This window comes from Chrysochloris asiatica, unplaced genomic scaffold (assembly GCF_000296735.1).
Source record: "Chrysochloris asiatica unplaced genomic scaffold, ChrAsi1.0 scaffold00088, whole genome shotgun sequence".
Classification (NCBI taxonomy): Eukaryota; Metazoa; Chordata; class Mammalia; order Afrosoricida; family Chrysochloridae; genus Chrysochloris; species Chrysochloris asiatica.
Genome location: NW_006408606.1, coordinates 4,542,037 through 4,569,946, shown reverse-complemented (window position 1 = coordinate 4,569,946; position 27,910 = coordinate 4,542,037). Strand labels below are relative to the sequence as shown.

General features: G+C 38.2%; 1 protein-coding gene across 2 annotated transcripts in view; it reads right to left on the bottom strand.

The window, feature by feature from the left end:
* Window positions 1-237: 237 nt before the first annotated feature.
* Window positions 238-27,910, bottom strand: part of ANKRD50 (ankyrin repeat domain 50) — an 85,054-nt gene continuing 57,381 nt past the window's right edge. Inside the window, exons 3-5 of one of the 2 annotated variants that reach the window (XM_006866260.1) lie at window positions 17,261-17,490; window positions 3,081-6,625; window positions 238-547 (exon numbers count right to left, since the gene is read on the bottom strand). In XM_006866260.1, coding sequence (XP_006866322.1) covers window positions 3,084-6,625; window positions 17,261-17,490 — 3,772 coding nt within the window. In that variant the 3' untranslated portion in view covers window positions 238-547; window positions 3,081-3,083. The remainder of the gene's footprint in view (window positions 548-3,080; window positions 6,626-17,260; window positions 17,491-27,910) is intronic. The other variant, XM_006866261.1, reaches the window with a different exon arrangement.

The window sequence follows — 27,910 nt, the reverse complement described above, 5'->3', positions numbered from 1 at the left end:
GAAACTTAGTTTTCTCCAATGCTGAAGGTGTAGTGAACATAAAACAGTTGCAAAATTAATTTTATTGAGCAACATTATTTTTAAAGATACAAGAAACAGTCCATACATTACAACAATGCAACCATGACTGAAACAATATGCTTAAGTTTCTTTTGCCACAAAAAGAAAAAAAAAATAATAATAAATACAAGGAACACTGCCTTTTCATATATACTTGACCATGGCACATGCACATTAATCAAATCTTAAAATACTGAACTCAAATTTTTTTCAGCTTCTATCAGGGAACTGCAGTATATACCTGCATTTTTTAAAAGTGCTTACTCTTGTGTAGTAAATACAAAGCACACAAAATGAAATTTCTTAAGCACAAAGGGTTAACATTGAGAAGGCAGCCTTACTATTTAGAGGCACATTACAGTAATTAAGGTAACTGTACTGCAGATAATCACATTCTTGTTTTTTCAGCAAATCAACAGGCATTTTGTTTTCATCCAGTAGCTGAAGAACCACTCCAATCACAATGTCTTGTTTTAAAAGTAGGAAACTAATGCAAAAGAAGAAAAAAAGAAAAAGAAAATTATATACACAATCATTATATAACTACATGGTGTCCTGGTGTGGCACTGTGGAATAAGCCACTGAACTGCAAGGTCGGTTTGAACCACAAGGTTGGTGGTTCAGACTCAACAACAGCTTCTTGGAAACCCTATACAGGGTCACTATGAGTTGGAACTGACTTGATGGCACATAACAACAACTATAATCATTATATAACTACATAGAGTCCTGGTATGGCTCTGTAGGCTAAGCAATGGGTTGCTAACTGCAAGGTCTAAACCTACCAGTTGCTTCTCAGAAGCCGTATACAGAGTCACTATGATTTATAACCAACTTGATAGCACTTAACAACAACATATGTCTACATACAGTTTTAAGACTTTAAATAAGAATACATACATACACTTGTACAAGCAGGCTTCAGGAAGTCCATGGAAAAATTTCATTCTCTTTTAATTCCCTTTCCCATGAACTTTCTGAAGTACCTTTACATGTTATATTGTTGTTGATCTGAAGTACCCTTATATTATATTGTTGTTGTTAATACCATGGAGTTGGTTCTGACTCATAGTGACCCTGTATAGGGTTTCAAAAGAGCAGTTGGTGAGTTTGACCTGCCAACCTTGTGGTTCAAATCAACCCTGCAGTCCAGTGCATTAACACACAACACCAATACATATGTACACACACACACACACAACACACGTATTAATATAGATGCATGCATGCATTTTTAAAAGTGGTCTTAAAACTATATGTATATAGTGCATGTAAGTGATATATGCATATATATATATATATATTTTTAACTACATACATAAAGCACAAAATAAATCTATTAAAGATTCATTATCTAACTTACGAGTCATTTTTAAAGTTTTCACAAAATGTTTACCTTAATTCATGTTTATGTTTCATACATACACTTACACTTTGCCTTTACAAAAAGTATCATTAAAACTAAATAACTTTAAAATAAATTACAGTGGATAAGTACTTTATTCAAATAATATGAATAGATTTTCCTGGTCTTCCTTAGATTCACACTTATTAGAATATATGGGGGAATTTATTTATAATAATGTTTCACCTAAAGTACCTGTATTTCTGAGGCAAAAGAAGTACATGTGAGAAAGAGTATAGTTTTGTTAGAAACATTAAAATGGGTAAGCAATGTGAAATAAATATACTTGTAGTATAACTTTGCAAGGATTACTGATGAAACCTTCAGATGGAAAATGAGCTTGTAAAAAATATGTGTAATACAAAAACTGTGCACCCTCTGGTAGCGTAGTGGTTACAAATTGGGCTGCTAGCCTCAGGGTCAGCAGTTTGAAATGACCATCTGTCCCATGGGAGAAAGATGAGGTTTTCTGCTCCCATAAAGATTTACAGCCTCGGAAACCCTGTACAGGGTCGCTATGAGTCGGAACCAACTCCACGGCACATAACAACAACTATAGTCTCATAATTTCATCAATGTAACTAGTGATACACTGTATGGTGAGGAGGGATAAAAAGTTTTGTTATTTATTTTTTTTTTACATAAGTATGACTATTTCAGAGTTTATACATTTAATTCTTTAATCTACAGAGCCACACCTTCCAATACAGTCATCATCATTTCCACAGCTGAAGGAGTCTTAAAAGTTATCTGACATAATAGTAACCACCTTTTACTGGTTAAGTCTGACTTCTAGCGTGAAAAGGAAATTACTAACTTTCTCCTGGTGTGGCGCTGGACTTCGAACCAGAAGGTCAGCAGTTCAAAATCCACAAGCTACTCCTTGGAAACCCTATACAGGGTTGACGCAACGGCAATTAACAACAATTATCTCGTAAGTGCTACATAATTTCTGGTGTAGCGCTGTGGGTTAATGCGCCAGAGTGCAAAGCCGTTTGAACTGCAAGGTCAGTGGTTCAAGCTCACCAGCTGCTCCTCAGAAACCCTATACAGGGTCGCTACAGGTCAGAATCAACTCGTTGGCACTTAACAACAACAACTACAATCTCCTAAGTGCTACATAATTTCATTTAAACCAAGATGATAAATATTATGTAAATAACTCCTCCCTCTGTCACCATCAAAAATATTTTATAGTAGGAAATGAGTGAAAAGGAAGTAATTCTTTATCTGAAATCCATAGATAGTATATTCATGCGTTCACTTAGTCAACAAATTGTACTGAGAAATGATCATAGGTCCAAGCACTATTCCAAATACATGTTATAGCAGCAAATAAAATAGATAAATATCCTCACCCTAAAAAAACTTATATTTTAGTTGGGAAAGACAAATACTAAATAGAAGACATAGGCCAAACACATAAAGTATGTAAAATAATAAGTGATAAAAAACGGGAAAATAGAAAAAGGAGCGCTGAGGATGTAAGAATTCAAATTTTAAGAGTGTATAAGGTCTTGCTGATACGGCACCTGGACAGAGATTAGAAGGTGAGTGATGTGAATAATAAAGGGAACAATACTTTTGGCATACTTTATGTTGAATGCAATTTTACCTTTTATAATGGTGTCTCCTTCTTATAGTTGAAGCTGGGGTCAGAACCTTCTATCTGAAGCTTCAAGGCTTGTTTAAGGCTTAATTCTGTCTCTGAAGTAGGATACCCTTCTAACACTTCTTGATGCCCTCTATCTTGTATTGTTCGTGGGACTGAAACCCTACCAAGAAAAACCTGATTGCTTTGAAGATGATAATTTGGATTTGTCATTATTCCATTTCTCTTCTTCTGTTCCCCACTTTGTTGGTGAATAAGAAACTGTTGTTGAGAACGACCAATTTCCTGCTGATTTGAAGGTATCATAATTTTGCACTGAGATTCTGTCGGCATTTGTTTAAGTGGTACACTAGTCCCAGAGATGGCTATGGGTCCTCTTTTATCAAATTGAGTCATTTCATATTCTAAAACCTGTGAAGAATTGCTTTGTTTAGCTTTTTTCCCAGTGGAGCCAGATTTGCTGGAATTTTCTGATTTCCCTCCTTTATTTGCTTTAGTTGACTTCAAACTGGGCTTTACTTGACTCCACTCAAACTCACTACTCGGAGAATTATGACTCTGTCCTAAGGACTGGGTTGTGGAAGATGGGGAAACAATTGACTGTCGACTTCTACTGCGTGGCAATGAATGCTGCTGAATTTGTTCTGTAAACGACAGGTTATGAAAGCTATCAATTGGCACCGTTTGGGCTGTTGCTGTAGATGAAGTAGTTCTCAAAGAAGAATTTTTTGAGCTTTTCAGGGAGTTATTTGACAATGATGACTTCTGGCGATCAACTGTAGAATCTGGAGATTCTGAGGGAGAACTGAATGCATGAGCTGGTCCATTAGGTAAACCACGCAATGAAGGCTGCATATCCCCGCCACCAGTACTACCAGAGCTATTTGACTTAATTGTTAATGACTGCACCTTTGAAGACACTGATTGGAGAGGTTTTTGTTCCATTGTATGAACAGGAGATGGGGAACAACCATTCAAACTAGCTGCACCGTATTTTTCTAATAATTTGATTATTTGGGAATGTCCATTTTTGGCTGCAACACGCATAGCAGTGCGTCCAAACTGATCAGCATGGTTTGGATCAGCACTGTGTTCCAATAAAACTTGCACCACATCAATGTGCCCTTCCTGGGCTGCAATGCAGAGTGCAGTTGCACCTTGATTACATGTATGGTCAACTACTGCACCATGTTCAATCAGAAGCTGAACCACCTTTACATGGCCTTGCCAGGCAGCAGATTGCAAAGCAGATCGCTTTTCATTGTCTGCAGCATTGATATCAGCATGGTAGGTTATCAGAACCTGCACCATTTCCAAATGGCCTTGCCAGCAGGAAACATGAAGTGCTGTCCTTCCTTCAGCATCACTTGCTTCTACATTTGCACCATTTTCTAAAAAATATTCAGCCATTGTAAGTTGGTTTTCTAAGGCCAAAATATAAAGTGTGGGCCTCCCATCAGCATCTTTATAGTTCACATCAGCTCCATGGCTAAAAAGTAATTCAACAATGTCCCTGTGTCCTTCTAGGGCAGCCACCCGCAGTGCATTTCTTCCATCATAACCTCTTTGATCAATGTTGGATTTACTTTCCAGTAATATTTGAACACAATCGTAATGACCCTCTTGTGAAGCTAATATGAATGGTATTCGCCCATCATTATCAATCTCATTTGTTCTAGCACCTTGCTCAATAAGTGCTTCACATATTAATCGATGACCTTCGAAGGCTGCCATGTGCAAAGGTGTCCACCCAGCATCATCTCTGTGATTTTCATCCAACCCTCTGTCCAGTAGAGTACGCACCACCTCAACATTTCCTTGTGCTGAAGCAATGCTGAGGACTGTCCTACCTTCACTGTCAATACTATCCACAGCTGCACCCCAAAACAAGAGCGTGTTTACAACTGAAGCATGACCCATAGATGCTGCTGCTAAAAGGGGTGTACGACCATTGTTATCTGTATGATCTACATCAGCTCCACCCTCGAGAAGCAAGTCAACCACATCAACATGTCCTTCATAGGCAGCCACCAGCAGTGGCGTCATGCCATCTTTGTCACAATGATCTACTTCAGCACCTCGGTCGATGAGAAGGCTAACGACAGATGCGTGCCCTTTACTTGCAGGCACACAAAGTGCAGCCACAGACAGTGCAGTCCTGCCATCAACATCCTCATGATTTACTTCTGCTCCGTGGTCCAGTAGGTGTTCCACAATCTCTCTATGTCCCATGTATGCTGCTGCTATCAAAGCAGTTCTACCTTCATTATCAGCTTTGTTGACTTCAGCACCATGTTGTAGCAAATTCAATACAATATCCTCATGTCCTCCCCATGCTGCTGCTCTTAAAGCAGTTCGACTATCAGCATCTGCACAGTCCACTTTCACACCAGCATAAAGTAAGGCCGAAACCACCTCAGTGTGACCACCCCAAGCAGCAGATCTTAATGCTGTCCATCCATCTTGATCAGTATGATTAATATTTGCTCCACACCCAATCAAACAATTAACAACCTTAGTATGCCCTTGTCTAGCAGCTAGGGTGAGGGGTGTATGTCCATGAGTGTCTTCGATCTCTAAGTCTGCACCCCTAGAGACAAGTAAATTCACTACATCAAGATTGCCACTGTATGCAGCATTAGCCAATAATGTTCTCCCGTTTGAATCACATTGATTTACTGAAGCTCCATTATCTAATAATGTCCGAATAGAATCTTCTCTTTCTAAGGCTTGTCTGACAATACATGATGTGCGATCATCTTCACTGTTAACATGAGCACCAGCTTTGACCAAAAGCTGTAGAACTTCTTGTTCCTTGGGTATTAAAGTAGACAGAGAATCTTTGACAGGTGTACCATTCCATATCATCCACAGAGCTAACTCAGCTGTTTCTAATTGTAAGTTTGAATTAATTAAGTGCAATGCAAATTCTTGTGCTTCCAATGGTGTCAAATCCTTGGCTTGGCAGGTATAACTCATAGCCAACATTCTGTGTCCTTCTGCTGCATTACACAAATATTTCTGAGTGCAGTGTTTCACATCCAGAAGCCACTCTGCAAAACTATAGTGAAACAGTATTTTAGTGTTGCCCAGTCCATCAACAAGAAGCTTGGAGAGGACATCTAGCTTGCGTTGAAAGTCTTCCAAGGTTAATGACATATTCTTAGTCCATACTGCATGATATAATTCCGTTATGGTCAAAGGTCGGCAGGCTGCAAGAATAACATTCAAAATAGGCTGAACCTTTGCAAACTGTTTTCTTACAAAAAGTCTCTGACACAGCCAGAGATATAGACCATTTAGAGTTCCTGGAATATCACGGATCTCTCGTAACATAATAAAATTTTCTACAACGCCATCCAGAACCCGTTCTAGATAAAGGAAGCATCCACTGCTTTTAATGTGCAGTTGATTTAACATCTCTGCAGTTTCTTTTGTGAGGTGTTGCCGCAAAGCTTCTTCTTGATCTAGACGATGGAGAATGTATTGCTGAACATCCTTGACAATGTATGCCTTCCGAAGGTCATCTAAACTTATTTTTCGAAAGCCTAAGGAAGAAACAAAAAAAGTAAGTGCCAATAGTTGAAAATTATTGTAGAAGTTTCTATGTATTCAAAGACGACATCTTTAGTGTTCTGGTTTTCAGGAAAAACATCATTAGTAAATTAATTAAATATATGATAGTTGCAAATCAAGGAAACCCTTGCGACACAGCAGTTAAAAGACTGTCAGGAGAAACTCAGAGATACCTGCTTCCAAAGATCTGCAGTGCTGGAAATCCTATGCGGTAGTTCTACTCTGCACTACAAGGTCACTAGAGTCAAATTGTCTCAAAGGCACCAGGTTTGGCATGTAAACCTGTTTTCCTACCTCTGTAAAAAAACATGGATGGCAGATGAACTTTTTTATTTTCCTATCTACAAAGAAACGACTTCTTATTCTTTATGTGACTCAGTGTTCCTCTTAATCTTAGTAATATGAGATCCTAAGCATTAGACAATCTTACATAACCAAGACAGTACCTTGCTAAAAAATTTCTAAACTCCCAAATGATTAGCCATCAAAAAAATAATAGATGCAACAAATAAAGTTTGTTTGTTTTTAAAGGTTGATTTTTTTCATATAAATAATTTATATCCATACATTTGAATGTACATAATTCAAATGTTTGTTGTTGTTGTTATGTGCCGTGGAGTCGGTTCCGACTCATAGTGACCTTGATTAGGGTTTCCGAGGCTGTACATCTTTACAGGAGCAGAAAGCCCATCTTTCTGCTGTGGAACAGCTTGTAGTTTCGAACTGCTAACCTTAAGGTTCCCAGCCAGATTAGTAACCACTACGTTACGAGAGGTGTAAATATGGACTGACTATGGGATTGAATACTGTCATCCAATTACAACATCACCACTGGGTTTAAATGATATTTTACATGTTATTAAATAAAATACAATCTCAGATTATCAATAAATAGCTTGAACCATAGAAGATGCAGCTAGGCCAATTATTATTAACAATACTTCAGCATTAAAAAATAAAGCAACTAATAAAATTTCAACTAATTAAAAAAATACTTATTCTAGCTATTAAAATCTCACTTAGTTCTTTAATGGGAACTGTAATTTCATTTTCTGAAAGAAGATAATAATCATGTTTTTTTTAGACAGTTATACATTTATCTTATTGAAGAAGAAACTGTTGAGTGAATTAACTCATATAAGGGATGTTGTTGTTATTAAGTGCCGTCGAGTCGGTTCCGACCCATAGTGACCCTGCGTAGGGTTTCCAAGGAGCGACTGGTGAGCTTGAACCACTGAGCCTGTAGTTCAAACGGCTTTGCAGTCTGGCACATTAACCCACAGCACCACACCAGGACTCCGATACAAATCCAAAAATCCAGTGAAGGTAGGTGATTTTCTTTTTATACTGAGCTCCGGTAGCGTGGTGGTTACGAATTGGGCTGCTAATCTCACGGTCAGCAGTTCGAAACTACCAGCTGTTCCATGGGAGAAAGATAAGGCTTTCTGCTCCCATAAAGATTTACAGCCTAGGAAATCCTGTACAGGGTCACTATGAATTGGAACCGAATCCACGGCACATAACAACAATAATCCTTTCCTCAACTGAATAATAACAGATGTATCATCTACTTTGCAGAATAAGTATTGAACTATGAACCATATACTCAGCAGTTCGAGCCTACCAGCTTTCCAGAGCTGAAAGATTACAGGCTTTCTATTCCCACAAAGATTTATATCCTCAGAAACTCTATCCAGGGTGGCTTTGAGTCAGAACTGACTCAGCAGCACTTAACAACAACAACTACACCTCAAATAAGGAGTCCTGATAGTACTATAGGATAATCACTGTCAGCACAAGGTCAGCAGTTCAAATCCACCAGTCACTCCATGGGCAAGAGCTGAGGCTTTCGTTCCTTTAAAGATTTACAGTCTCAGAAACCGCAAGGAAGAGTTTCACTGTCTTAGAGGGTCCCTTTGAGTCAGAAACAACTCAATGGCAATGGTTTGTTTTTTCGGGGTACTAAATGCCAGGCGGGGCTTCACAGAATAAATTCTGGACTATGAATTACAAGGTTGGTGCTGCAAGCTCACCAGCTGCTTCGTAAGAGAAAGATGAGGCTTTCTGCTCCCACAAAAATTTAAAGCCTTGGAAACCCTATACAAGTTCGCTATGAATCCAAACTGACTCGATGGCACTTAACAGCAACAACAACAAATGCCAGGCACTGTATCAGATGATGACACTTTTAATTTTATGATGAGAAATTAGTGAACAATTTTAACCAAGGCAATCACAGTGATCAGATTTGCATTTTGAAAGACCATTCTCATCTCATTAAAGGTAAATAGAGAAGACTTTTTGTTGTTGTTAAGTGCCATCAAGTCGGTTCCGACCCACAGCGACCCAATATAGGGTTTCTGAAGAGCAGCTGGTGAGCTTGAACCACTGACCTTGCAATTCAAATGGCTTTGCAGTCTGGCGCATTAACCCACAGCACCACACCAGGACTTAGGGTTGGGCAAAACTAGAGGCAAAACCTTTTAGGGAGGTTATGATAAAATCTAGATACGTTTAACTAAGGGCCTTAACAACTGTGGCAACAACAGCAACAAGAAGAAAAATAAAGGATGGATCTGAGAATTTTTAATGTGTATTGTTGTGGCTTGTTAAGTGCTGTTGAGTCAGTTCTGACCCACAGAGACCCTGTCTGTATAGGGTTTCCGAGGAGCAGCTGGTAAGCTTGTGCCACTGACCTTAAAGTTCAGAAACTTTGCAATCTAGCACATTAACCCCCAGTGCCACGCCAGGACTCCATTTAGATAGTATATAATTGATAAGATGAAAATGGAAAGAGAGAATGAGTAAAAGTTCATGCTACTGTCTGAATTGGCCAACAGAATGGAAAAATATACTATAAAAGGAAAAATAGTATATTTGGGGAGAAAACTAACAAACTAGTTTTGTAATACTAAACTTGAGGTTCTTTGTTGTTGTTAAGTGCCGCTGAATCGGTTCTGATTCATAGTGACCCTGTATAGGGTTTATAAGGAGTGGCTGGTGAGCTTGAACCACCAACCTTGTGGTTCAAACTGACCTTGCAATCTAGCACATTAATCTACAGCACCATACTAGAACTCCTTGAGGTGGTTAGATAGACACATTTACTGAAATACAGAACATGCCAAGATTAACACATAAATAAATAAATAGCATGGACTTCTGAGGCAAGATGGTGAAGTAGGCAAACAAGATGGTGAAGCAGCAGACCCTCTAAAACAGATACAGATGGTGAACCTAGAACCCTAAGCTTCAGAGGATAGGACGAAAGGATGGATTGAGGTCCAACTGGAAGAAGCAGCAAAACAGGAGCAGTGAAGGAGATGAAAGACTAGGGTTGCCTAGAGCAGCACCTAAGCTTTTATAGGTGGCTGTCAGTACAGAGGCTTGCAGGCATAGGGAGGTTAGCGAGAAGGAGGATGTGGTTCCCCCATAACCTCCTAGTAGCTAGAGATGTGGCTAGTCCCTGCTCTCACCAACCAAGGCGTCAGTGGCACCTCCTCTTATGCACCTCTGCTCTACCTGGGGTTGGACACTAGGCATACCACCCCTGCTTCAGGAGGCACATGAACCCACTCTGAACTGTTACATTAACAGCACAGAATTGCATTCACACTTCCAATCTCTAGCATGACAGTTGGTGTGTGCCTGAGAACACACCAGCATATAATCAACAATTAAATATAAATATGATACCACAATGTCTCGGAGAAAACAAACTTAGCTTGCATAAAGAAACAAGACAGAGCGCCTCAAACAAGTGACTAAAGTATAGAGTCAGAAAAGATAACACCAGAAATGATACCGGAACTACTTGATCAGGAATTTGAGAGAATGATATCTAGGTGCCTTCAAAGGATTGAGACAATGATGAGAAAACTGTGGATGAAATCAAGGAAAACAGACAAAACTTAAGAGGAATTCAGGAAATAAGCTGACAAACAAAGAAAAGATCTGAAACCATACAAAAACAGCAATTAGAAAGCAAGATTAACATTAAGGTTTTAGAAATAGATAGCAAATACATTGAGAGAACAAGGAAGAATTGAATCAATGAAAAGCCAAATCACTAAGCTTGAAGACAATGTGCTCAGCATTCATTTGCTAGGCATACAATCAGAAGTAAAAATGAAAAAAAAAAAATCCAAAGGCGGCCTAAGATTTATCCTTATGTGGTTCTGTAGGATAAAACACTGGACTGCAAGGTCAGCGGTTCAAACCCACCAGCCACCCCCTGGAAATTCTATACAGGGTCACTATGAGTAGGAACCGACTCCATGGCACTTAACAACAACATCAAGAGGAATAACTGATGTGTGACTGGAATTCCAAAACAGAAAGAGACCCCCAAAAAAAGGCAAAAATCATACAAGAGTCATTTGAAAAAAACTTCCCTAACTTCCTGAAAGATGAGAAGACACCCATTCAAGAGACTGAATGAACTCCAAACAGAACAGAACCCCCAATGAAAATCATCAGACATATAATTAAACTTTTTGAAACCAACGATAAGGAAAGAGTTCTGATAGCAGCTTGGAAAAAAAATGACCTAAAAAGGAACACTAATAAGACTTAAGTTCTGATTTCTCAGCAGAAATCAGCCAACCAAGAATCACAAACCCAGCAAAATTGTCCATCAAATACAATGATAAAATCGGGGCATTTTTAGATAGAAATTGAAAGAATTTGTAAAAACCAACCTTACAAAAAATACTTAAGGGAATTCTTTGGACAGAGAACCAACAACAGTAGAAACAACCTGAGATTAACATACATAATGTTATCATCCAGAATTTAACAAAGATATAGAAGTATGCAAAGTTAAACATACTTAAATAAAAAATAGGGAAGCAGAGATATCAGTTGCAACCACCACCAAATAAATAAATAAAAGCAAAACGACGGAATAATGTAGTTACAGAACTTCCAAATGAAAAGGAAATCAAGTAGATTTCAAGAGGAATAATTTTTAAAAAATAAACCAAACTATAACCTTAAAACTTGACAAAGGCTCACTTCTAGCCCTAGCCCAACCTCCCTGACACTAACCCTAGGGGAAAATTAAGCAGAAAAAGAAAGATACAGCAATCTTTCACAACTCTCTGTCTGTATGAAAAATGGAATCTGTAATGAAAAACCTTTATACAAAATTTAGAGAAAACGCCAAACCCAGAGATGGTTTCTCTAGTGAATCCTATCAATAAATAAGGAAGTGTGAAGAAGAACTGATGTCTTTAAAGTATGGTGTTGGTGAAGAATACTGAATATCCCAAAGAAAGCCAGTAAAATGAACTAATCTGTCTTGGACAAAGTATAGTCAGAATGCTCCTTAGAAGCAAGGATGGAACGACTTAGTAGTCTCATGTACTTTGGACGTATTATCAAGAGGGACCAGATCCTCCAGGAAACATGCTTGGGAAAGCAGAGCGTCAGCACAAAAGAGGAAGACCTTTAAGGAGATAGACTGACACAGTGGCTGCAACAATGAGCTCACACATAGCAGTGATTGTGAGGATGATGCAGGACCAGGCACACAGTACTTTGTTCTGTTGTACATAGGATTTCTATGACTTGGAACTGACTGAATTGCACCTAACAGTAATAATCAAGTTTCATTTCATGATGGGAAATTTGACATATTAAGATATAAACTAGATTAAATTTCCACAGAAAAAAGTTTCAGTTTCTGAAAATGGAATGGCAATATTCATCATTCACTGTTCAAGTATCTTTAAGGAGGTTGAATTTAAATAGGGAGATAAGTCTCCCTATTTTAAAAATGAGGACGCTAAGGCTCAGATGCTGAGCAAATGCTCAGAAGGAGTCCTGGTGTGAAGCTGTAGGATAAGTACTGGATCATAAGGTCCTAATTGTCAACTGCAAAGCTGGCAATTCAACTGCAAAGTTGGCAATTCAACTCACCAGTCACTCCTTGGAACCCTATACAGGGTTGCTATGAGTCAGAACCAACTCTATGGCACTTAACTTTGTTACTCACAAAGGCTGTAACAACTGCATAAAATCACACAAAGCTGGTAAAGATTAGAACCAGAATCTGAATTGTTTTGATTCTGAAGTTTGATTTATCATTAAGATAATAATAATAATGGAATCCTGGTGTGGCGCTGTGGGTTCATGCACCAGACTGCAAAATGCCTTTGAACTGCAAGGTTGGTGGTTCATGCTCACCAGCTGCTCCTCGGAAACCCTATACAAGGGTCTCTATGGGTCAGAATCGATTTGACGGCACTTAACAACAACAAGAATGATAACAGAAAGTTGCAAAAAAAAAATTTGTGGGCTTGATAGGGACAATTAATTCTAAAAGAACGTAAATAGGGAATTTCACAGACAGTAGGTAATAAAAAGTTTGCCAATTAAACAATAAGGCTTCCCCAAATGTTGCTGTTAGGTGCCCTTGAGTCGGTTTTGACTCATTGCGGAACCTATGCATAACAGGAGGTACACAGCCTGGTCCTGCACCATTTTCACAACTGCTGTTAGGTTTGAGCCCTTTTGTTACTAAAAGAGAACTAGAATCTGTTAATCAACAATTTGAAAATCTTGAGTTAAAGTTTTTGAAAATAGTTGTTTTAAAAATTGCAACTCTTGACTGACATACATGTAATCTTCCATGAACATGTACTTCCATAAACTGCCATCAAAGCACACTTTCATTTTTTACACTGGTAAGAAAAGGCTAAAATTTTCAAAATTCCATGAACTCAGAACATTATTTATTGAAATGTTGGATCATTTACTAATTTTTAAAAAGATGCTCAAGGTCTGAGATTACTTAATATAGTCTACAATCCAGAAATCATAACACCTGTGCCAAATTTGGTAAGAAAATAAAAAAGGATTGGAAAAAATATATTGAAGGTCAGGAAGCAATAACTCACAGGGGAAAATGACAAAGCAAAGAAATTAGTTGAAGAGGGTAACCATAAATGATAAATAACAATGCAAATAAATAATACTTTTTCAATACCAAATTGGCAAAGCTTAAAAAATATATACACCTAATCCTTATTTAAGGAGCTCTGGTAACGTAGTGGTTATCAATCGGGTCACTAACTTCAGGGTCAGCAGTTCGAAACTACCAGCTGTTCCATGGGAGAAAGAAGAGGCTTTCTGCTCCCGTAAATTTACAGTTTCAGAAACCCTGTGCAGTGTCGCTGAGTTGGAACCAACTCCACGGCACATAACAACAACAACAACAACTCCTTACTTACTATCTCATTACCTGATATTTGCATGTATGACAACACTAAGAAAGAATCTACTATTTGACTGGCATTAAAGTAAAAAACAAAACAACTATGGTGAGAGGCAAGAATAATGCAGGCTGTGATGGTAGAAGTTATGTGTCAACTTGACTTAGCCATTAGTTTCATTAGTGTGGTAGTTATGTAATGATGTAATTTGGCAATGATGTAATCATTCTCCATTTTTGGAACCCAACCATGTTGATAAGTGAGGAATTAGTTGTTGATATTGTTTAGTGCTGTTTAGTTCCACCCATAGTGACTTTGTATAGGGTTTCAGAAGAGCAGCTGGTGAGTTTGAGCCGATGCCCTTGCAATTCAAACCGACTTTGCAGTCTAGAGCATTAAACCACAGCACCACACCAGGATTCCTCGTGAGAGCTACGTGTAATTTAATGTTGGTGTAAGCACAGAGAAACCAGTACTCTCACGAAGGCATATACATCTTTCTGCAAAACAACTTGCCAATATGTACTAATAGCTTTATAAGTATCTTTACATTTCAGCTAGAAATTCCCTATCTACAGAAATCTCTTCAAAAGAGTCAAATACTTATATAAAATTCAACATTTTTTTATGACTAACATCTCATGGAGAGGAAGAGGGTAAAATAAATTTGACTATAATTCAGTCCTTCCTGATTCAAAGTTCAATGTTTTGTCCACCAAAACATGGTTTAAGGAAAATACAAATTCATTTACTCTTTCTTCAGCAAATGACCGAATGACAGATTTGCTCTAAATGTTATTTCAGATTCCAGACAGATACAGCAATGGACAAGAAAGTTAAATTTCTTATTTTCTCAGAGGTTATAGTGTAGTGGAGGAGACAGACAAGTTAATAAATACAGATTTTAAGCAATAAGATATATAAAGAAAATAAAATGAAATGATAAATGTATAATTAGGTAGCCAGAAGAGGTAAAAACTGAAATAAAATAGAAAAAATAGACAAGTCTTTGTGTAAAACTGATGTCTAAGCAGCGCTCTGAACGATAAGTTAGTAAGTGGTACTCCAGGGAACATCAAGTCGAAAGATCTTAGTAATACAAAGAAACCAGGGAGAACCACAATCCAAAGGGACTGTCTTGTTTTTCTAGGCGTCTGTCACAAGTTTTCCACCTTTGGCAGGGTGTAGTCTCACCACTTTTCTATTGCTTATTTTATTGATAAATATTTGAGGTTTACTTCTTTTACAGGTTTATGGGTTTCACAATTTTCAACTTTCGCATGCTATGCAGTAGTATAAATTATTTCAACTACACTGGAGAACAATTTGGCAAAACAGTTCAAAATATATATACTCAGTAATATTGCAATTCCAAGTCTAGGTTTATACAGTAAACCTTTAGCACACATGTACAGGGATATGAAGTACAACTCTGTTTATGAACCAATTTTTGTAATAGCAAAAAAATGAAAAATTTAAAAAAATCTAAATGTCTAAGAATAGGATATTGTTAAACTAGAAATTTATTAATGGAAGAAATAATAAAAACCAATGAACTGGGTTTATAAGCAGTTATAGGAAAAGCTGGAGTCCCGGTATGGCACTGCAGGTTAATGCCCTGGACTGCAAGGTTGCAACGTCAGCAGTTCAAGCTCACAAGCCACTCCTCAAAAACCCTATACAGGGTCACTATGAATCAGAATGGACTCAACAGCACTTAACAGCAACACCATAGGAAAAGCTAAACTCATAGCTGTTGAGTCGACTCCGACTCATAGTAGGCATACAGGACAGTGTAGGAACTGCCACATCGTTCTTTCTTAAAGTAGAAGGTGGGTTCCAGCCACTAACCTTTAGCAGCCAAGATCTTTAACTACTGTGCTACCTACCTACCAGTGCTCCTTGTAATAACAACAGTCTCAAAATGAGATTGGCAAAAAAAGGGTGGGGGTTAGGGTGGCACTGTGGGTTAATGTGCTGAACTGGAAAGTTGGTTTGAATGGCAAGTTTGGTGGTTCAAACTCACCAACCACTCTTTGGAAACCCTCCACAGGGTTGCTATGGGTTGGGACCAACTCAATAGCACTTAACAACAAAACAACAATGTAGCGATAATAATAATAGCAGTAATGCATTTACAAAGCATTTAATATATGTTCTAAGTACTTCATGGAGTCCTGGTGTGGTGCTGTGGGTTAATATGCCAGACTGAAAAGTTGTTTAAACTGCAAGGTTGGTGGTTCAAGCTCACCAGTCACTCCCCGGAAACCCTACACAGAGTTGGTATGTATCAGAACCAACTCTTAAAAACCGGCACTTAACAACAAGTGCTTCATATGTAGTTTACCATTTAATACAAAAATCCTATGAGGAAAATAATATTATAATCTCCAGTTTACAGCTGAGGAAACTGAGAAACACAGAATTCAATGAAGTTGCCTAAGGTCACACTACCAATAAGTGGTAGAACTAAAATGGTGCATGCTGTGTGTCTTGTATGTAAGCTGTAAAAATACTCAGTATGAGCATATGAATAAATGAGGTGAAAGGATATAAAATTAGCCAATCACATTGGTTGTTTCTAATGAGGACTAAAAAGAAATGGAAGGACAAAGAAGACACAAAGAAGCTGTAAATTTATTGTGTCTAGTATATTAAGTGATGCATAAGTGTTAGCACTTATCATTTTATGGAGTTGCTGGATGGCACAGACAGCTAAGTGCTCAACTATTAACCTACCCAGAGGCACTTCAGAAGAAAGGCCTGGTGATTGGCTTCAAAAGGTCAGACTTTTGAAAATTCTAAGGAGCACAGTTCTACTCTGCAACACATGAAGTTGTCATGAGTCAGAATCAGCTTAACAACTATCGATTTTTTTTTTTTTTCTTCTGGTTTTGGTATTATCATTTTAACTCTCAAATCTTTCAGCAACTATATTTTCACTAATAACAACAAAAAAGAATACTACGTATGGAAACTAAAAGTGCTGCCATTATTAGCAGAGAGTCAACTGCGAGAAAAGCTAGCATAAGAAATCATTCTAACAAATCAATAAACTTTCAGTAAACTAAAATAAACAGAAGTTATTTATATGAGGTGTTCTCTCATATTTAAAAAAAAGGTAAGAAAAGGTTATATTTCAAGAAATATCCTGCAATCTTTACAAAAAAATGTAACGTTAAATGATCTGAAAACATTCTATGGCTTGTTCAGAACCGACTTGACAACACTTAACAACAACAATAAATGTAAAAGGTAAAGTTGGGAATAGCTGATAGAAGCAGAAGCAACAATTCCAGGCTTTCAATTGTGTACTTTCCTCTAAGAAAGAGACACATTCACTAGTTCAGTGAAAAACATTTGAGAATGGCAGTAAGTAATTATGCTTACCAGTAAACATTTTAGTAACAGCTTTACTCTGTTTTCGGGCAGAACAGAGAAGCAATAGCCACGGTGGGAAGAACTCATGGTGACCAGCTAACAGCTCGGCAACAGTCCCAGATAAGCTGGTAGACATTTGTTCACCTTCAGTTATGTTACACCCTTCATCAACAGAATCAACAAGTAGATACAGGCTTTGCTGGGGAGGCTTCATTCCCAAAAGAGGGAGCAGAACACACCTGTAAAACACATCACAGGAGCATTTTGAATGTCAACAGCTAAGACGGTACCAATGATTATTTAAACATTAGTATTACTAATAAAAAATATATTCTAAGAAAACAAGAGGATTTAAAATAAAAATATTATTTAAGTTTCAACTCCTCACTTTAGGTTGAGTTGTTGTTGTTGTTGTCAGGTGCTATCATAAGTCAATTCCGACTCACAGTGACCCTGTATAGGGTTTGTGAGGCTGTAAATCTTTACTGGAACAGAAAGCCTTATCTTTTTCTGGCAGAGTGGCTGGTTAAACTGCCGACGTTGTGGTTAACAGTCCAGTGCTTACATTACAGTGCCACCAGCACTCCTGTTAAAGTGTGTACTGGTCTTAAATTAAGTTCACATTTCTAGTAACAACATTTTCCACAATAAAGCATATGTGCTCATTAATAATTTAGCATAATTAAGGAAGAAGATAAAAACTCAAAGGAAACTAGACTTCAATATAATATTCCCTTTGTGATCTTGTGAATCAATGACAAAAAGTATGAATTATCTGCAAAATACACACATAATTATGAATTAGCTAAAATGTGCTGAAGAAAGAAAAATAAAAACCTTAGGGATCAACTAAAAAAAAAAAAAAGTTTCCTGAAATTGTATCAGGATTAATAGACCCAATAACTCCATGGGAGAAGAACTACAATCTGCTTCTGTAAAAATTACAGACAACAAAACTCTCTGGGCAGTTCTATGACCCCACATAGGGTCACTATGAGTTGGAATCAAACAAAGGCACCCCACAACAACACAGAATTTGAAGTACTTTATCATCATTTTTCTTACAAATCAATCACATTTTGTGCTGTCTTATCATACACAAATTTTGAAAGACTGTAGAAACATAAACCATAGTCTAGGTCCCATTTGCTATATACTAAAATTTCAAAGCATAAATTTTATTTGAATAATGCATTTCCTATGTATGTAATTGACATTGTGATTGACTACAATTTTCTCAAAACTAAAACAATGCTCATTAATTCTCAACAAATATTTAATTGGCATGTCATATAAAGAACAAGGCACTAAACAAATACAGTAGTGAAGAGGACATACCTACCCCGTTATAACAACCAGAAATTTACAGTCTTCCCACATTCCTTTTATTAAATATAACACCCAATATCCAAATCATCCCTCTATTCTAATGTAACAGCATTTCTTTCTAAAAATCTTTCAAACTCACCCCTCTCTCTCTAACACCATTCTTAGTCCAAACAACCCTCATCTCTTTCACCTCGGCAACTCTGTTGTTGTTGTTGTTGTGTGCCGTCGAGTCGGTTCCGACCCATAGCGACCCTGTACAGGGTTTCCGAGGGTGTAAATCCTTACGGGAGTAGAAAGCCTCATCTTTCTCCCGCGGAGCAGCTGGTAGTTTCGAACCGCTGACCTTTAGGTTCGCAGCCCGATTCGTAACCACTACGCTACCAGAGCTCTAAATGCCTTCAATTGCTCCTCTCCAATGAATTCCAAATGCAGCCAAAATAATCTTTTCAAAGTTGCTCCAGCCTTGCCAGCCTTCTTTCAGTGACTTTTATCAGATACAGTTACACAAGGACCATTTCATTTACAGTTTCAAAGTTGAATCTCTTTTAAATGCTTTCATAATAGCAAACATTTATCTTTCACGGTGTTACCAAAGTTTCAATTTTATACTTACTTATTTAATCACTAATGTCTATTTCTCTCTTCAGACTTTACATATCTTGAAAACAGAGAATATTCTCAATGGTGTACCCCAGAACCTAGAATAGTGCCTTGCTCACAGTAGAGCCAAAGTACATACTCGTTAGTGTTTTACTCTAGAATGGAAAACAAATAACTGCAATGCAGTGTCCTCAGTGCTATGATAAAACATAGCAAACTTACTAACATGGCAAATTAAGAACTGGTCAACTCAGTCAAGACAACAGAGGGAAGGTAAAATTGTCAGAAAAATATTGAAATATTAGGTGCTCAAGGTAAAAACTTTGAGTGTGGTGGTACTGTACAATAAGCATGGTGCTGCGAACCACAAGATTGGCTGTTCAAGCCCACCAGCCACATTGAAGGACAAAGATAAGGCTTTCTGCTCCCACAAAGATGTGCCACCTCAGAAACCATACATAAACTTGCTATGAGTTAGAACCAGTTTGGTGGCACTTAACAAAAACATGGTAAACTAGATTTTGAAGAACAATTACAATTTTCCAGAAAGATAAAAGGAAAGCAGGAAAATTTTGTAAAACGGACATGCTATGTTAGAGGTAAAAATAAAAAATAAAAAAAACCAAAACAACAAAACAAAAAACTGCACAAGTGGACCAGTAAGCAATATCATGATTAATGGAGAAGAACATATTGACGTTCTCAAGGATATCATTTTACTTGGATCTACAAACAATGCCCATGGAAGCAGCACTAAATGTATTGCATTGGGAAAATCTGCTGCAGAAGACCTCTTTAAAGTGTTAAAGAGTAAAGAGGTTGTTTTGAGGACTAAGGTATACCTGACCCAAAGTCACAGTATTTTCAACCATCTCATATACATGCTGGACAATGAATAAGAAGACCAGAAACGAACTGATGCATTTGAATTATGGTGTTGGCAGTATCAAGGACTGCCAGAAGAATGAACACATCTGTCTTAGAAGAAGTATAGTCAGGAATGTCCTTAAAACGAGTATGGCGAGACTTTGTCTCATGCAATTTGGATACATTATCAAGAGGAACCAGTTAAGATGGAATGACACAGTGCCTACAATAATGTGCTTAAAGACAGGAAAGATTGTGAGTGTAGCCAAGAGCAGGCAGTGTTTTGTTCTGTGGTACACAGGGTCGATATGAATCGGAATCCCCATGACAGCACCTACACAAGTTTTGGGGAAAATATAATGTCAATTACATATGTATTTTTCTGCCATGAACACAAAGAAAATTGGTGTCACTTCAGAGATCATCAAAGTGCTAGAAGCTAACCTAACTTACTTTTGATAAGGATTGCTTTGGGGGAGTTGAGAACTAACACTTAGCAAGGTAATAAACCAGGAAGAGGAGCTAAGTCAGGAAAGAGAGCAGGGGACGACAAAGAAAACAAAATCAACTTTAGTAGAAACACCAGCACATGCATGGCCTAGAGAAGAGAAAGTCTAGTGAACAAAGTGTGGAAGAGAGAATTATGAAAGTAAGGGAAAGCTGAGCTTTGTAATCTCTGCTATGAAGTTTTGACTTTGTCATGAGGGAAAAAAAAAATTAGAAAAGAGAAAGAATATACACATACACACACATGCCCAAGTCCACAACAATCAAATAGATTCCTATTCATACCAACTCGCTTGGACATGGTAGAACTGCTCCATAGGTTTCTGAGACTGTAAGTCTTTACAGGAACAGACAGCCTCATCTTTCTCCTATGAAGTGGCTGGTAGGTTCAAACTGCTGACCTGGAAGTTAGCAGCCCAATGTTTAGCCCACCATGCCACCAGAGCTCCTTTACATACACATACACACATAAACTGTTGTTGGGTGCCACTGAGTTGATGCCAACTAATAATGACCACACAGGACAGAGTAGAACCGCCCCATAGGGTTTGCTAGGCAGAAATATCTTCTCATGCAGAGCTGCTGGTGATTTTGAACTGCCAACCTCCGATTAGCACATGACCATTGTGACACTGTTGTTATTAGGTGTCATAAGAGTCAGTCAACTCATACAGACCGCTATGCACAGTATGAAACACTACTCAGTCCTGTACCATCCTCACCCATCTCTTTTATATTTGAACCCATTGTTGTAGCCACTGTGCCAATCCATTTTTAAGGGGTCTGTTTCTTTTTTCTGACTCTCTACCTACCAAGCATGACATCCTTTTCTCCAGGGACTGGTCCCTCCTGAAAATATATCCAATGTCCATGAGACAAACTCCCAGCACCTTCATAGGTAATGGGCATTCCTGGCTATATATCTTCCAAGACAGATATGTTCATTCTTCTGACAGTTCATGGTACTTTCAATACTCTTCCTAAACACCATGATTCAAATGCATCAATTCTTCAGTCTTCTTTAATCAGTGTCCAGTTTTCACATGCATATGAGGTGAAGTATCAGACCTTGTGTTAGGACTATTTTTAATTGCTCTTTAACAATTAAAAAAAAGGCTTTGCAGCAGATTTGCATAATGCAATATCGTTTGATTTCTTGACTGCTGTTTCCTTGAGTGTTGATTATGTACCCAAGTAAAATGAAATCCTTGAAAATCTCAAATCTTTTCTCCACTGCTTATTGGTTCAGTTATTAGTATTTTTATTCAAGAACAAAGATATCTTGAGGACTAAGGTGTGCCTGACCCAAAGTTGGACAATGAAATAAGAAAGATCATAAAATAATTAATGTACTTGAATTATTATGTTGGAGAAAAATATTGAAAGTACCATGGACTGCCAGAAGAACAAATAAATCTGTACTGGAAGAAGCACAGCTACATGCTCCTTAGAAGCCAGCATGGTGAGACTTTATCTCTTATACTTCAGACATGTTATCTGAAGGGACCAGTCCATGGAGAAGGACAACATACTTGATAAAGTGGAGGGTCATTGAAAAAGAAGATGCCCAACAAGATGGACTGGCATAATGGTAGCAACGATGGGCTCAAATGTAGCAACATTTGTGAGGATGGTACAAGATCAAGCATCACTTCATTTTGTTGTGCATAGGGCCACTATTAGTCAAAACCAACTCAACTGTAACTAGCAACAACAAAAACATATTTAAAAAAAATCTATACTGAAAGGCTTGATTCTATATTGATAGCTTCACCTATTCAACAAAAATACAGTGTTTTCATAGTCATCAGTAGACATACAAATGCCTAGAGCAGTGAATTATTCCCAGCTGAGGTTGAATAAGGATGGTTCTGTTGTGTTATTTGCTAATTCAGTATTCATGGGTACTTTATAGCCTATAACTATATACATAATGATGTTTAGTGCCATCAAGTCGGTTATGACTCATAGAAACCCTATCTAGTTTCTGAGCAGTTGGTGGGTTTGAACTGCCAATCTGTGGTGATTTTAGGATTAGGATTAGCATTAGGATAAATCCAGTGCTTATCCTACAGCACCAGACCAGGACTCATATATAATGATAATAATGATCACTGATTATAAATATACACATACATGTCCCTAGGAACCCTGATGCCGTTGTATTGTAACCCTATCAGCTGTTACTTGGGAGAAAGTTGAAGCATTCAGCTCTGTAAATAAAAGATTTACAGCATTGGAAACCCTACACAGGGTTGTTATGAGTCGGAATCTCTTGATGGAAGGAGTCCTTACCCAAGGGTGCTGCATGTAGTTAGTGCGCTCAACTGTTAATACAAAGGTTGGCAGTTTGAGTTTACCTAGAAATATCCTGGAAGAAAAGCCTGGAGATCTACTTCCACAAAATCAACTACAAAAAACCCTATGGAAAAACAGTGAGAATTTATGATGATGGGAAATTTGGCAATGGTTATGAATGATGGTTGCATATCATCATTAATATAATTGATATGACTAAACTATATACCTGAAAATGCTGCATTGGCAAATACTGTTACATATAATTTTACAATAAAAAAGACAGAAAAGAAAGTCCTATGAAGCGCAGTTCTACTGTAACATACTTGGGTCATTTTGAGTTGCAATCAACTCAACGGTAACTGATAATTTTATATTTTGTTGTTGTTGAGTGTTGTTGAGTCAGTTCTGACTCACAGTGACCCTGTGCAGGGGTTCCTAGGAGTGACTGGTGAACTTGAACTGCCGACCTCGTGGTGCAAACCGACTTTGCAGTCCAGCGTATTAACCCACAGTGCCACTCCAAAGAGGGAGGTCAGTGGCAGTCCACATGCACACAAAGCTGCTGTACCTGGTATTCTTAGGCAGTCTCCCATCAAATACTAACCAGGCCCACACCAGCTTAGCTTTCAAAATCAGACTAGATGGGATGCATTCAGGGTGGTTTGACCATAGACATGCACATGTAAAATGCTTACAACATGTAAATCACCGAATTAAAATAAAACACTTGTACATATACCAATCTCGAATACTTTCACCAATGCCACCACTGATCATTTTATTTCCATGCTTTACATGTTCTAACCATTTTACATGTGCACAGCTCAATCGATTAACTCTTTAAGGTGAGTACTATTATTTTACCCATTTGCAGATGAAAAAGATCAAAACATATGACAAAAAACAGACCTCCAAAAAACAAAGCCATTGTTGTCAAACTGATTCCCCAATTCACACGGTCCCTATCTGACTCACAGTGACCCTAGCCAAACCAAAACCAGACTCACTGTCATCAAGTTGCTTCTGATTCACAGTGGCCTTATAATAGAGGAGAACTGCTTTATAGGGTTTCTAGGCGTCCTGGTGTGGCACTGTGGGCTAAAGCGCCACACTGCAAAGTTGTTTGAACTGCAAGGTCAGTGGTTCAAGCTTACCAGCTGCTCCTCAGAAACCCTGCAAAGGGTCACTATGGGTTGGGAACGGACTCGATGGCACTTCACAACATCAACGCTATATATAAAGCTCTACAATAGCAGATTGCCTCTTTCTCCCTTGTTGTAGCTGATGGGTTCCAACCACTGGTCTTTTGTTTAGCAGCCCATAACTTAACCCCTACTCCACCAGATCACTTGCTGTTTTCAAGTGCCTTCAAATTGGTTCTACTCATTGTGACCCTATGCACAATATAAGGAAATACTGTCCAGTCCTGTGCTATCCTTCAAAATTGTTGTTTGAACCCATTGTTGTTGCCCCTGTATCAATCCATCTTGTTGAGGGTCCTCCTCTTTTTTGCTGAAACTCACTCCACTTTACCAAGCATGATGTCCTTCAGGGATTGATCCCTCCTAACAACATGTCCAAAGAACGAGAGATGCAGGCTTGCAGTCCTTGCTTCTATGGAACATTCTATTTTGGCTGTACATCTTCCAAGACAGATCTGCTTGTTCTTCTGGCAGTCCATGGTACTTTTAATATCTTCGCCAACACCATAACTCAGACACATCAATTCCTCTACAGTCTTCCTTACTCACTGTCCAACTTTCACATGGATCTGAGGCAATTAAAAGTATCATGGCTTGGGTCAAGGCTCACCATAGTCCTCAAACTGAGAGCTAAATCTTTAATACTTAGCTCTTTAACACTTTATGTTCTTTTACAGCATATTTGCCTAACTGTAATACATCTTTTGATTTATTGACTACTACTTCAATGAGTACAGCCAGAATGCTCCTTGGAAGCCAAGATGGCCAGACTTCGTCTCTCATACTTCAGACATATTGTCAGGAGGGACCAGTCGCCAGTCGCTGAAGAAGGATATCATGGTTTTATAAAGTGGAGACTTGGACAAAAAGAGGACGACCCCCAGTGAGATGTACTGGCACAGTGGCAGCATCAATGGGCTCGAACGGAGTAACAATTGTGAGGCTGACCCAGGACTGAGCAGTGTTTTGTTCTGTTGTGCATAGGGTCGCTATGAGTTGACTCAATGACACCTAACAACAACTTCCATGAGTGTTGCTTGTAGATCCAAGCAAAATGAAGTCTCGGACAGCTTCAAAGTTTTCTCCATCTATGATGATGCTATTTACTGGTCCAATTTTGAAGATTTTTCAGGGTTCTTCAGTGACCACATGTTTTTGTTGTTGTTATGTGTTGTTGAGTTGGTTCCAATTCATAGCAACCCTGTATAGGGTTTTCCAATAAGCAACTAGTGGGTTTGAACCTCTGACCTTTGGTTCCCAGTCCAGTGCTAATCCTACAGCACCACACCAGAAGTCCAAGTGACTATATAAAAGTTAAATAATTTGTCCAAAGTGATAAGGGATTCAAGCAGAGGCCAACTCCAGTACCTACACTAGGCTGACTACTCATCCTGGGTTGCCTGGAACTTTTCGAGGCTTAAGCACTGAAAATTGGAATTTTTGGAACTTCCTCACTCTCAAACTCCAAACTGAAAACAAAGCAAAAAAAAAAAAAAAAACACACACACACACACACACAGAAAAAAACAAAAAAACCCAAAACACCCAAAACCAGTTGACACAGAGACTGACGACTCCATCTGTTACAAGATGCTCCAAAGAGTTTTCAAAGCTTTGACATTCTGTAAGCTGATTGCCAGATCTTTCTTCTGAGGTGCCCCAGGGTGGGTTCCAATTATCAATCTTTGGTTAGTAATCAAGTGCTTAACCTTTTGCAAACATAGGGACTCTATCTCTTAATCCTACTACTGGACAAATTAGAGTAGTTGCTCCCCCAAATTAATTCTCATATGCCAGGGTCTGCTGTTTATGTATAATAAGATAGTGACAGTGTTGCTATTGTTGTTAAATGTCGTCGAGTCGGTTCCGACTCATAGCAACCCTGTATAGACTTTCCAAGGAGCAGCTGACCTTGTGGTTCAAATGACTGCAGTCCAGCACATTAGCCCACAGCACCACCCAGGACTCCATAGTGATGTTAAGTACGGCATAAAGTAGATTTGAGAACTTTGGAAAGTAAGACTGATAGGTTTTTGTTGACAAGTAATCCATCACTTTAACGCAATCTCAATGGAATACCAACATGAAATGAAGCACCTAAAAATTCATTAATACTTACAAATCATAGATACAAGGATCTTCAAAAAGTGCATGGAAACGGTTATATTTTCATTCCATTTTCCCATAAACTTTTTGAAGCACTACAGGAGTCCTGGTGTGGTGCTGTGGGTAAATATGCCAGACTGCAAAGCCGTCTGAACTGCAAGGTCAGTGGTTCAAGCTCACTGGCTGCTCCTCGGAAACCCTACACAGGGTCGCTATGGATAAGAATCGACTCGATAGCACTTAACAACAATAATAGTACTTACAGGAGTCATAGTTTTGCCCTGTAGGGTAAGCACTGGACTGCTAACTACAAAGTCAGCTGTTCAAATCTACCAGAAGCTCCTCTGAAATCCTATACAAGGTCGCTGAGTCGGAACCGATTCAATAGCACTTAATAACAATAAATAGTACTACACATTATTATTTATTTTTCAAATAGAGTTAAAATTTTCTTTTTTATATAATTCTAACTAGTCTGTATACCAGCTTTTTTAAACCAATCAAAATTAAAGAAACAAACTGGATATGATGATACTGACAGAGACAATACTATCAGACAATAAACGATATTGTTAAGGAAAATACAAAACAGATGAAAAGTTAAAAACCAATACAAAAATGATGCATTCAGAAAATGTGTTGGAATTTGAGAAGCATGTTAAAATATGCAGATAAGAAACACTAATATTTCAACATATAGAAACACTTCAGAACATAACATGGCCCAAACTCAAGAAGTGAAGACCGTGGACCTTTACAAAGATTTTACTTACTGAGTTTCAACTATATAAAAACCTTTTGTTTTTCCAATTTAGCATCTACCTTGGAGTATAGACATACACACAAAAAATTAGAAATCTTTAGAAGCATTAACTGAAGGCTCACAGAAAGGAATTCAGAAAAAAAATTCTACTCTCTGGAAACATTTCATGGTTACTCACAAAGGGCAGGATATTATATATAGGGAATTCCACAGAATTCACAAGAAAGGTACTGTTGTTGTTAGGCGCTGTAGAGTAGAATCCAACTCAGCGACCTTATGTATAACAGAAAAAAATGCTGTCTGGTCCTGGGCCAACCTCACAATCATTGTTACTCTTGAGCCCACTGCTGCTGCCAGGGTGCCAGTCTATCTCATTGGGGGTCTTCTTCTTTTGTGCTGACCCTCCACTTTACAAAGCATGATGTCCTTCTCCAGGGACTGGTCCCTCCTGATATGTCTGAAGTATGAAAGACAAACTCTGGTCATCTAGGCTTCTATGGAACATTCTAGTTGTACTTCTTCCAAAAACACAGATTTGTTTGTTCTTCTGGCAATCCATGGTACTTTTAATATTCTTCTCTAACACTGTCACTCAAATATATCAATTCTTCTACAGTCTTCCTTATTCACTGTCCAACTTTCACATGTAATACGAGGTTACTGAAAATAGTATGGCTTGGGTCAGGTACATCTTAGTTCTTGAATATTTTTAAGATCTCCTGTGCAACAGATCTGCCTAATGCAATACATCATTTGATTTCTTGACTGCTGCTTCCATGAGTGTTGATGGTGGATCCAAGCAAAATGAAGTCTTTGACAACTTGAATCTTTTCTCCAGTTGTTGTTGTTGTCAGGTGCCATCGAGTCGGAACTGACTCATAGCAACCCATGCACAGCAGAATGAAACAATGTCCGATCCTGGGCCAATCTCACTACCGCTGCCACACTTGACGCCATCAATGATGCCACCTGGCTGATCCATCT